The sequence below is a fragment of the Tetrahymena thermophila genome (genome assembly GCF_000189635.1).
Source record: "Tetrahymena thermophila SB210 genomic scaffold scf_8254449, whole genome shotgun sequence".
NCBI classification, from domain to species: Eukaryota; Ciliophora; class Oligohymenophorea; order Hymenostomatida; family Tetrahymenidae; genus Tetrahymena; species Tetrahymena thermophila.
The window spans coordinates 209059-221653 of NW_002476228.1; the positions used below are offsets into that span (position 1 = coordinate 209059).

Genomic DNA, 12595 nt, shown 5'->3' on the forward strand with positions numbered 1-12595 from the left:
TATATGAAAAAATTTAAAATATATGTATTAAATTTTTTAATAAAACCTTTTTTATTGTTTACATTAAAAAATTCAATGTTCATTTAATAAAAACTGTCCAATAAATCGTTTTATTTTTATTCATTAAATTAAATATATTTCATAATTTTTCAAGTTTTACTAACTTTCTCTATTTTTTCAATGAGATAAACATTTTTAATTAAAAAATTTAAATGAAAGAATCCCCTAATTGTTATTATTTAACTAAAATTGATCAATTATATTATATTTAAATGTAAAAATACAGTAATAAATTGAGCTTAGTTTAATTTCAAACTAAAGATAAATTATTTTAGAAATGATTAAAATATTTTTAAAGCTAGGAATTGTTCTCACATTAGTATTCCTGATACATATTATTTATATGTAAAGTAATATTAAGTAATAATTAAAAGACGATGAGGCTAACCATTCAAGATATTTTCTAAAGCTAATGGATTAACCCATAATTAGCAATTAAGCTACAAAAAAAAATAAAATTTCAGTTTGTAAAAATGTAGACTTGCCTGATTATTAGGGAATTGTAAAGTCTGGATTATTAGATGTTGGCATAACAAACTCTACTTCCTCACTAGGATTTATTTTTTATGGAGCAAAAGGAAGAAAAGAAGAGGAGCTATTTTAGGTGCCCTTAATAATTTGGCTTAATGGAGGACCTGGTTGCAGCTCACAATATGGTAATTTCTTTGAAATAGGTCCTTTAATATTAGAAACAAATGATGAAGAAGATGTAGAAAATTATTTAAATACTGAGCCTTTTTAATCAGAATTTCAGAAAAAATACAGTTTTATTTAAAATAAATTCTCTTGGTCAAACGATTACAACATAATATTTATTGATCAACCTATTGGGACAGGTATTTCATATGCAGAAAAAGACGAAGAAATTCCTACAAATCAAGATTAAGTAGCAGAGTAATTTTACTATGCTTTGAAAGAGTTTTATTCAACTAGTCTAAGCTGTTTCAATCTAAATAAAAGTTAACTAATAGAAAACTATCCACCACTTTTTATTTTTGGAGAGTCGTATGCTGGAAAATACATTCCTTCTATTGCCCAAAAAATTATTAAGCAAGGAAATATATTTAATCTAAAAAGCATAGGCATAGGTGATGCATTTATAGCTCCAGAAGTTATATTAAAAGAAATCCCATAATATGCCTATGAACATAACTTATTAAATGAATAATAATTACAACAAAGCTGGGAGGCGGCTTAAGAAGTTTTAGATTCGATTAATGATCCTTAGAAGTAATAAATTTCACGTTTATTATATTGGAGATTTATTCGTCAAACTAACCCTAATAATGTTGATGTATATAATATTTCTCGTAAAGAAGGTGATCTTAAAAGTAGTTTGACTTTAGAAAAGTTTTTTAATGATGAATAATATGGAATTAGGTAAATATTTAATTTAAAAATGCTTCCAAATTCAGAAAAAAAATATACCAAATGTGACTCAAGAGTCTAGAAGTCTATGTCTATTGATTTCATGAGAGCAGATTGTCTTGATAGATTTGATTATCTATTAAATAAAGGGCTAGATATAGTGGTCTATAATGGAGATCTAGATATGATTGTCCCATATACTGCTCCTATTTAATGGATTAAAGATTTAAAAAATTGGAAATTTACAGAATAATTTTTAAATTCAGAGACTAAATCTTGGCAAATAGGCGAATAAAGCTTTGGAACTATCAAATAATTTAAAAATTTATCTTTGTATATAATTAGATAAGCTGGACATATGGTACCAGAAGATTAAAGGGAAGCAGCTTTGGATTTGCTCAAATAAACAATTTAGAGAAGTTTAAATAAATATTAGAATATTTGAATAATTTATTTAGAATACATATACTCTGAAATATATTTTTTCAAGCAAGGCCCCTTATTTTACCCTATATATTCTAATTATAAAATAATCATAAAATATTATTTTTTTGTAAAAATAAATTTATAAATATGATAATCATAAAATACAATAAATAAATAAATAAATAAATAAATAATTTAAGTAACGAATAGATCAATAATTACTTAATGATTGAGGTTCATATATGTAGAGTATTTTTATTCTGTAGATAAATGAAAGATTAATTTTTTCCTCATTATCTTTAGGCTTAAGTGATTTAAATATTCTAATAACTTTATCATATCAAAAATCAAAAAATTTATCAAGTTTGTTTGAAATAAATAAATAAATAAATAATTAATTTAAAAAGAAAAAGAAGAAAAAAAAAATGAGTTAATAATAATTTTCCTCATCCTATAAATTTTAGAAATATTGGGATTGCAAATACCATAAAGAACACGAAGATGGAATCCATATAAATAATGTGTTTATTGGTAAGAATTACGAAGGAAAAACAAGATTCTATTGCTAGTTCTGCAGTGAAACAGAAGATGAAATATGGGCGAGAGCTAGAAAAGAGGATAAGATTAAAATAGCTTATTTAAATATTATTAAATACAAATAGGAAACAGTTGAAATGCCCGAACCTAAATTAGAATAGGTTATGCCACTTGATCCTAATATTAAAATGAAATGCAGAGAGCAAATAAAGGCTTATTTAGAGACAGAATAAAAAGATTTGTAAAGATTATCTGAATTTATAAATAACTTCTAAGATAATATTTTGGCTGAGATAGGTAATTCTAAATAAAGGGCTCTTACTTATTATAGTGAATTAAAAAATCTTGGATAAAAATTGGAGGACAGATACTATGAAATTGTAGACTGCTCAAAAATATCAGAAATTATAAATGGTAATGAAGACAAAGAAACCTTACATGAACTGTTGTAATAGTTTATAAATGAGAGATTGGATAACACAAGTAACAACAAAGAGCTTGATAAACTTTGCAAGGAATTCAATGATAAGCTCAATCTTTACACTAAAGATTAAAGTACTATGTTATCTGACACCATTGTAGAATACACTAAGAAAATAACATTCGATTCAAATAAGATAGCCAGAACAGATAAATTCGAAGATGATGTGAATAATTGTATGGCAAAACTAAAACTTGGTAGTCAAACTTAATAGAAGAAATAAGCTGTTCTGTTTAATAATATCAAGCAATCTAATTTCTAAATTGAAAATCACGATTCAAAAATAGAAACTTTAACAAGTTAAAGTGATTTATGTTTTGCCAAATTTACTAAACCTCTCGATTTTAAGCAATGTTACTAATTCATTTTTAAAATGACAAATTTAAACTAGAATAAAGCATTGAAGGTAACCTTAGGCGTGGGTGATAAAGATGAGCTGAGTGGCTTAACACACTATAAGACATTTTTCAATCAATCAGATGACAGATGCAATTTTGTCTAATAGGGTCAAGATCTCTCACTTCCATCTTCAGAATCTCCTAACGAAATAACAGTTGTCTTGAATCTCAATCTGAGCAAAAACAGGTTTTATTTCACTGATAAAAACAGAGTGTCTCAAAATCTTATGACAAAGAGAATTCCATTCTCCCAAGAAAGCAATTACGGATTGTATGTTCACTCTCAAGGCTAAGCCAGTATCACCCTCCTTCATTATGAAATAAAACAATAAAGCTGATTAAATGAATAAGTTAAATATAAATTAAATAAGCACAAATATATTTTATGTAAGTGGAAATATATATTATATGTAAAGTATTCATTTTTATTTTTTAGATTTTAGCACATTCGAATAATTATTTGCAAAGAGGAAAATAAAATTCTTTTAATTTTAAAGTATCTTCTCCTTCTTCTTATTTTAATTAAAAAATTATGGTAATTAATGCAAGCGTATCTTTTTTCTTTATTGTTAATTATTTTGTGAAGAATTTAATAAAATTCATTGATTTTATCAAAAAAAAAAAATTGCAAAACAAAATTTTTTAAAGTATAATTTTGATTTCGTGGTTTCGTTTGAAGAATTCTTAAATTAAAAGACAGTTTTTGGTTCAAACAAACTTCTATATTTAAAATATTAGAAGCAAACAGGTTATGATAAAATATTTGAAGCAGAAATTGATTATTTTTTGGTAATGTTATTGAAAGTATAATAAATGAAACATGTAAACATGTAGTAATTTAACTAAAAATAAATTTAATTATTTCATTATTTGAGAACCATAGCTTCTCTTTCAGGGCCAGTTCCTACCCAAGAAACTGGAACACCTAGTAATTCTTCAATTGTGCTGAGATAATCCTTAGCTTTTTATGGTAATTTATCATAAGATCTTATTTTAGAAATGTCTTGATTCCATCTATTAAAAGTATTTTAATTTAATTATATTTTTTTTTGTAAATTTAGAATAATTATTTATTTACCCTTTGACAGTAGTATATTCAACCTTTACTTAAGATAACTCTTCAATAGTTGAGGGCATGAAATGAATTTCTTCTCCATTGACAGTATATTTAGTAGCAATTTTAATTTCGTCAACTTAATCAAGAACATCAAGCTTGGTGATATTTATTGATTAATAGTTATTAATCATATGAGAGTATCTTAATAAGGGAATATCCAACCAACCGCATCTTCTGGGTCTACCAGTTGTAGTTCCGAATTCATGACCAACCTTTCTCAAATGTTCACCATTTTAATCTATTTAAAAAAAATTATTTTAGTTAATATGAAATCCTTTGAGATAGCTATATTAATATTTTACCATTCAATTCAGTAGGGAAAGGACCTTCTCCAACTCTAGTGGTGTAGGCCTTAACAATACCGATAACAGTTTCAATGTGATGAGGAGCAATACCTAAACCAGTGCAAACACCACCAATTGATGTGTTGGATGAAGTAACATATGGATAAGTACCGAAATCGATATCTAATAAACAAGCATTAGCACCTTCAACTAAAACTCTTTTTTTTTTTTAAAAAAAAATTATTTTGTGTACTTCTCATTTTTTTTTAAAGATTATTTAGCCTTTTTAAATGTAGAATTAAAATTTTTGGATAAACACTGTATTTCATTCAATATTTTTTAGATTAAAAAAATTTATGTTTGATGTTTTTAAAATAAATTAATATGCTTTATTTATTTATTATTATTTCTCTGATGTTCGCGCTATTTAATTTAATTAATCACTGTATAATTTTTTTTATATCTTTCATATCTTTTTGCTACATTTTTTTCTAAATGAATTTTAAATTATTCAATACCTCTTTCCTTGCTTAATTGCTTCATTCATAAGAACGACGGTATCAGTAATCATATTGTTGGCAAGCATTCTTTCTCTTAATAACTTGATTTCTTACAATTCTTCTTCGCTACCAGCATTAACTCCTTATTCAGAAAACTTTCCTTGGAGGTACTTGTATTTTAACAAGAAAGTATCCCAATTCTTTAAATCTCCAACTCTTAAACCATATCTGTTCATTTTGCTGGCATAAGTAGGACCGATACCTCTCTTTGTGGTACCAAGGAATTGATCTAAATTTAATTAAAGGTTTTGTTGAGTAAATTTAAATATGGAGGGGTTTCGATGAAATGGTTGATTATTTTTGTATGAAAAATGTAAAAATTAAAGATTTAAGCATTTTACTCTTAGAAGAAGATTCACTCTTAGAATCGGCAGCAATAGTAAGGGAAGTAACCAAGTGTGCTCTATCGGAGAGAAGAAGTCTACCCTTGTAGTTGATGTGATCTCTATCGAGTTATTTAAGTTCTTCGAACATAGTTTATAAGTGGATAACAGTACCATTACCCAAAACGTTCTTGGTGTGAGGATAAAGAATACCACAAGGAAGTAAGTGGAAAGGGTATTTCTTTCCATTGGCAATGATAGTGTGACCTATTTGAATAAATTTAAATTATTTTAAGTAAAAAAATTTTAAAAACTTTGAAAATTTCTATTTTATGCGTTTTTAGTTATTATAATAGTGCTACTATTTTAATTGAAGGCATCAAATCTTATTCTCTAATTTTATTTTTTTAAAGCTTAAATATATATTATTTACCAGCATTAGCACCACCATTGAATCTAGCGCAATATTCATACTTTTCAGCAAGAATATCTACAAGTTTGCCTTTACCTTCATCACCCCATTGAGCACCTTTATAAATTAATGATAATAATAAGATTAGTTTGTTCCAAGTAGAGATAAAAATCAATTCAAAGGGATTTCTCTGCTAATTAATTAATATTTTCTAAATTCAAGTACCTAAGACAACTGCAACGTTGGATTTAAGGCCATTAAGGCATCTAGCGGTTTACTTAGCAACTGACATTTTATGTTTTAGTTTATGGATCTTTTTGTTTTTTGATACTTATTGAATTTATTTTTACGTTTATTTTATTATTTTATTTTGCAAATATCAAAGATATTTTTAAATGCCAATTATGCTATTAATAAATAAGATTGTTTAACAGTCTACATTCTACATATTCTTAATAAAAGAAGGAATTATTATCTATTCTGTCAGATTGATTTTTTATCATTTCTTGTGCACAAGAAATCAAAATAACCTTGTCTATTTTATTCCTAGCTAATAACAAAAACTTTTTGGCAACTTATATGAAGATTTTCATCTATATTATTTTTATCATTTTTTTTTTAAGCTTTACTCTTTTATGCTATGTAAATTTAGTGTATTTAGTTTAGGTTAAAAATAATCATATTTTATGGGTATATATATCTTTTAATTAAAGATAGGAATATTTATTGAGATACGAACTGAAAATATTTAATGATGGTATTTAATTATTCATAAATTCCATAATTTCTTATGAGAAAATAAATTTTGGATAAGAATTTTAATGATAATTTATAGGAGAGAATGTCTAAATTTATTACTTCTTTTATTAAAAATGTATTTAGATTATCTACTATTAAAAATCTATTGTTTTTCAATTAATTTAAAGCACATGATATAATTTGAGAAACAAAATATTTATTTTTTTATTTAAAATTTTATGAAAGCTAAATAAATTACATAGATAGATAGATTGATACTCTTTTATTATCAATATCCTTTATAAAATATATGCAGATTTATTTAGATTATAACATAAAAATTTAATTTTATTTATTTTAGATTTTCAATTTGTGTTACATAAAACAATTTATTTATTTTTAAATGAAAGCTGCTGATTAAAATTATTTGGTTTAAAAATTTTTGTTTGATTAAAGAATTTCTAAATTTTTGTTATTTTTTAAATTAATTATCATGCTCCATGAATTCATTTTACATAAAATTATAATCATGTATAGTATAGATAATTTTAAGGTAAGCTCTAATAATTCAAAATACTAATAGATTATTAGTTCATCTCATTGCTCTGCTCTTTCTTTAAGATAATCTTTCATTGTTTCAAGCTTAGTAGCAACTATACTTTATACTTCTTCAATAATATCTATTTGCTCATTCCTAGTTATTAAAATTTATAATTAAATTAGAAAACTGTAAATAAACTTAAAAATGTATACCTAGCCTAGGTGTCGGATTAATATTAAGTGCTCCAATCATTACATTATGATACTTTTCTTTTTAAGAGCTCCTAACTAGATGATATAGCTTCTTCAGCATTATTAAGTCTACTTGTATGGAATGCATGAGATGCTTACTTTTAACTTAGCTCGTTGTTAAGAGAGCTAATGAGTAAATTAAGGCTATTAATTGTAGAATGAAGTTCAGACACTAATTTGTTAAATTCTTTAATAGCACGATTTTCTGCTTCTCCGTCTTCAACTAATGAAGCAGAAAGAGATTCTCTAAGTTAACTAAGCTTATTAATTACATTATCTAATGAATCTTATGAAAAAGTAGAAGCAATTGAAACTAAAGAAAGAATAGGATTGCTTTTTCCGATTTTTGCTAATTATAAGAACACTTCTTATTCTGAGGTTTCTGGGGAAATGCTACCCACCTTCTCAATAATTAAATTTAAAGCCTTTAAATAATAAATAAAATATATCATTAAAAGAACTATTTTTTTATTTAGCTTACTTCTATAACTTATTCTGTTTCTTGACTTCTTCTTTCAAAATCTTCGTTGTCTCTAGATCTTGCATCCTAAATGCTGCTAACTCTGTCACTTAGCAAGGTAAGCTATTAATTTTTATTCCCAATATTGGCACTCAATTAACTAATTTCAACCTCAAGGATTGCAATATTTTCAAGGGCATCTGTTTTTATAGCGTTATTGTCAGTTATGATACTATTTAATCTATCTTATTCAGATTCACATTCCCTACTTCTTTCAGCTTGTAAGCTATCTGCAGTTTGTTACTAGGATTATATATCAGAGTTTATTTCAGAAATAACCTTAGCAACTTCTCCTAAAGGAACTCTATTAGTAATTTACAATGCTACAGTATCTAGTATTCTTTTACCAAAACTATGATTTTCTATCTATTAATATTCAAGAAGAGTTTAATTTAGGGATTTTAATACATTTATGAGCTAACTCACTTTTAAAAATCTATATTAAATAAATAATCGTAATCACATAAAATCATTTAAATATTTTAGCAAAAAATAAGAAAATTTAAAGTTTATATTTATCTCCATCCATAAATTAGATTTCTTATGATAAATAAATTATATTATCAAATTAATACAATTTTATATGCCTCTTTAATTATTAATCATTTTTTTTTTCCAGTATTTTTTTTAAAAGAGTTAGCTTGTGCTTATAAAAAATAAAAACATTTAATGAATCTTGATAATTGCTCTTTAAAATCTAAATAAATCATTTTTTTAAATTCTACTTATTAAAATATTAAATTTAGCACGTTTTTAATTAATGAAAGCAATTTCATTTATTTTATAATTTTTTTAAATAATAAATAACAAGCATCCTTCAGTTTGATAATATTGAATATTTTATTATTTACGAACGTAGATATTTTTTTTGTTATAAGCGTAAAAATTATAATTTTTAATAAATCAATACTTTAAATCAGCAATTTGTTTAAAATTATTTCTTTTTCTTTTTAAAGTATTTTAGTTGCAGAGAATACCATCCAAAACTGATAAAAAATATTTAAATTAAATTAATTATTGGTTAGCGTAGTCAATCATTTTTAATATTTATTTGATCTTTAAATGTACTATTATGCTTAATAATTATAACAACTAAATTACCTTTTCAAGTTATGAAAACACAGTGAAATGTTAAGTTACAGGCCTTTTCAAAAAAACAGCTTAAGAGAATGTAATATTAAGGATAAGCAAGAATCCTATAATTGCTACTTATTTCATAAAAGAAAATTTCAAAAGTAAATTCTAATGTTTTTGATCTTTTTTGGAAATTTGTTTAATCGCTTTTTGATTTACTTATTATTTTCTAAATTTTAGTTTTGATTGTATGTTGATTCATTGTAATTCACTTGAAAATATTGACTGATTTAATTAAAATAGCAAAAGACTTAGTGAACAAAAGCTTTAAAGATGTTCATTCAATATTTCATTTTAATAGTCGAAAAAATAGATTAAATTAAAAACGGCATTAGAAATATTTTATGATATTAAATTGAAAATCTTTTTTTTTATGTAAACAGCAACAAATAAAATGATTTTAAATTAATTTATTTATTTTAAACTAAATCAAACTTAATTAAAATTCTTCATATTTTTTGCAATATTTTTTCTTAATATAAAGTTTTATAAGGATAGATCATATTCGTTTTCAATATAAAAGCAAAACGCACTGCTAAAAGGTTTACTGTATTCATTCATTCACTTATCAAAATAATCTTTCACTTTTGTTAAACAAAGAAATCAAAAATATTAAGAAAATAATTAACAAGAGATCTAAAATTCAAAAAGACATTTTATTGTTAATTCTAAAATCTTGCACATAAATATGAATAAAAAATTATTTGTAGTTCTTATTACCTTAGCAGTTGTTTTCGCAACAAGAAGAGAAACAAATGTTGCTTTGGCTGAAGTAAACATTAACTTTTAGTGATTTTAAATACATTATTTGACTGACAGAAATACTTTTTAATGTATCTGAAAATGCATATGAATGTCAAAATTTAAAAGAACAAGATATTTTATTATTTATACAAATAATTGCCATTATTTTTGAGCATTCTAATATGATAATTTGTTTTTTAGCAATCTATTAAATGTTTAAAACCTTTTACATACATTCTTGAAAAACAAAAAACTATTTGATATTTAATTAGGGCCTTTAATATTATCTATTAACATGATAATCAAAATTTAATAACAAATAAATGAGTTCTTTTTTTTAATATTTTATAATAGCAACATTTTAGAAAACTAAATATTTAAGCTTATATCAAAATCTTGCATAACTAAAACAAAATTAAACAACTTTTTTCAATAAAAAAAATGATATCAATAATAAATCTAATCATATTTAGATTATTTTTAAGCTTAAACATTTAGTTAAAAATATTAAAATATAATAATTTAAAACTTTTAATTTATGTTAAATTCGTAATTGAAAATGTTTTTTACAAAATTATTTTATTAGATGAGAAGATCTGCATTTGGAGCTACTATACTCAGTACAATATAATTAAATTTAGCAGCTATGTATGATGTAAGCCCTATAACTACTCTAGTTGATTAAATTTTGCAATCCTTATAAGAATCTTAAGCTGCTGCTGATTATAGGAATTCTACTAACTAGGTAAGATGTGATTAAAATATTGAATAATTTAGTCGCTAAATTAAAGATACCTAAAACACTATCTCAAGTCTATAATCTCAAATCAATTCAAACTAAGATAGTTTACAGAGAGATAATTATGCTCTTTAACAAGCAAGTGAAGACTATGATAATGTATATATTTGATATTAAAAATAAATATTTTTGGTAATTTAACTATTATTTTTACTTAAACTAGACTGATATTAGCATTGATAAAGGTACAGTAGATAGAGAAGATGCTCATGAAAGATGGGAGTAGTCTGATAAGGAAATAACAGAAGCTTTAAACGCTTTAGATGAAGCTACTAAATTAATTTAACATATGGTTCATGGTGTTTCTTTTGCCCAAATTAAATCTAGATATGATAAAGTCCTGGAAAAGCTAACCACAAATAAATCTAAACATTCTACTCTATTCAAACCTTTAATTATAGCTTTGTCATAGCTTTCAAGCTAATTAAATAACGATTCAATTTAGAAAATACTTAATTTACTTTAAAATTTGAGGTAAGCATTAACAGATGCTTAAGATGAAGGACGTGTTGCTGAAGAAACAGCCTAAAATTTATGGTAAAAGTTGCTTGAATAGCTTTAAATTAATAAATAGAAATATGATGATGAAAAATAAAGATTAACAGATTAAATTATTTCTATTAGTGCATTGCTAAACCAGTAAAAAAATTCACTAGAAAATAACAATAATTCCCTTGAAAATTTCATCATTTAGCTTTAAGATGAATAGACTCTTTGCTAAAAATAATCACTGGATTATGAGGATGAAACTAAAGAAAAGTAATTAATTTTTAAATAATTTTTATTTTAAATATTTAAAAAATTAAATAATTAATCAAGTTAAAAAGAATCAGCTATTTTAATGGAGCTTAAAGAACATTTAAACGAAAAATTCTCTTAAGTAGTTGAATTTATTTAATGATTATATTGAAGCAAGCTCTTAACAATATCTTTAGAATTTGTAAGCTCTAAATTTTTGTTTTTGTTTGAATTACTTTGTATGAATTGCATACCTATTAAAATAAAATCATATACAAAGTAAATTTTGATAATTTATTATAAAAAAAAATAAAGCATTTTTTAAATGTTTTGAAATCTATTTTTTATATTTTAATCATGATTTAAAATTTAAGTTGAGATTTTTTTTCTGTTTGTAAATATTTATTTTATTATTAAATTAGAATAAGGGCTTAAAAATCATTCGAATAAAAATCATTATAATTTTGCAAGAAATTGCTTACTTAAATTATCTGATTTGTTTGTACAAATTTATATGAATTTCATGATTAATTAAGATTAAATCTTCAAAATTAAATAAAATGTCTTTTTTTTAATTTAAGCATTATAAAATTGGTTTAAAAATTTTTATCATTATTTAAATTTAAGTTGATATATTTTTTTGTTTTTAAACATTTGGCTTAATTAATTTTTTTTAGTTTATTATTTGAGAATGTGATAAAAATCAAACTTGATGTTGATGTTGATGAATAAAGGTCATAATAATTTTGGTTTGAATTAGTTTGTTTACATTATATGTTTTTATTTTTACTTATTTATATTTATTGACTAATTAAAATTACTTAGATGAATTTGAAATTAATTTGTATGATATTTTCTTATTTGATCAACTTTTTTTAACATAAAGTTAATTTTTTTTATATAAATTATCTGTAAAATAAATATTAATAATTTATTAAATTAAATTAGTTTTATGTGTTTTTAAATTTATTTTTATATTTTAATTACTTATATTAATTTATTTTGAGATAGATATTTTTTGGTTTGTAAAAATGTATTTAAATTAATTTATAAATAATTTTTTAAGAATGTTTAATTTAATTTGTAAATATTTTGTTTGATAAATAGAAATTTCTTTTTAAAAATAAAATAAATGGGCTAAAAAAGAGTATCAGAGATTTAAAT

At 23.4% G+C, this 12595-nt stretch overlaps 5 protein-coding genes across 5 annotated transcripts; 3 read left to right on the forward strand and 2 right to left on the reverse strand. All coding sequences in view use genetic code 6, as the record gives it.

The window, feature by feature from the left end:
* Positions 1-403: 403 nt before the first annotated feature.
* TTHERM_00773670 (serine carboxypeptidase family protein) lies at positions 404-1873 on the forward strand (the record flags this gene model as incomplete). Its single annotated transcript, XM_001031620.3, has 1 exon — positions 404-1873. The coding sequence occupies one exon, from the start codon at positions 404-406 to the stop codon at positions 1871-1873; it is 1470 nt and encodes a 489-aa protein (XP_001031620.3).
* A 406-nt stretch (positions 1874-2279) lies between these two features.
* On the forward strand, positions 2280-3608 carry TTHERM_00773680 (hypothetical protein; the record flags this gene model as incomplete). Its single annotated transcript, XM_001031621.3, has 1 exon — positions 2280-3608. The coding sequence occupies one exon, from the start codon at positions 2280-2282 to the stop codon at positions 3606-3608; it is 1329 nt and encodes a 442-aa protein (XP_001031621.1).
* A 525-nt stretch (positions 3609-4133) lies between these two features.
* On the reverse strand, positions 4134-6258 carry TTHERM_00773690 (adenylosuccinate synthetase protein; the record flags this gene model as incomplete). The annotated part of the gene is made up of 7 exons (XM_001031622.3): positions 4134-4284; positions 4349-4625; positions 4690-4889; positions 5190-5460; positions 5573-5821; positions 5988-6083; positions 6192-6258. The coding sequence occupies 7 exons, from the start codon at positions 6256-6258 to the stop codon at positions 4134-4136; spliced, it is 1311 nt and encodes a 436-aa protein (XP_001031622.1).
* A 1043-nt stretch (positions 6259-7301) lies between these two features.
* TTHERM_00773700 (trichocyst matrix protein, putative) lies at positions 7302-9234 on the reverse strand (the record flags this gene model as incomplete). Its single annotated transcript, XM_001031623.2, has 4 exons — positions 7302-7398; positions 7458-7921; positions 7978-8382; positions 9118-9234. The coding sequence occupies 4 exons, from the start codon at positions 9232-9234 to the stop codon at positions 7302-7304; spliced, it is 1083 nt and encodes a 360-aa protein (XP_001031623.2).
* Positions 9235-9736: 502 nt separating this feature from the next.
* On the forward strand, positions 9737-11594 carry TTHERM_00773710 (trichocyst matrix protein T4-B, putative; the record flags this gene model as incomplete). Its single annotated transcript, XM_001031624.4, has 4 exons — positions 9737-9922; positions 10481-10792; positions 10857-11452; positions 11513-11594. Exons 1-4 carry the CDS (start codon positions 9839-9841, stop codon positions 11592-11594), a joined length of 1074 nt encoding a protein of 357 aa, XP_001031624.3. The 5' UTR covers positions 9737-9838.
* Positions 11595-12595: the final 1001 nt, after the last annotated feature.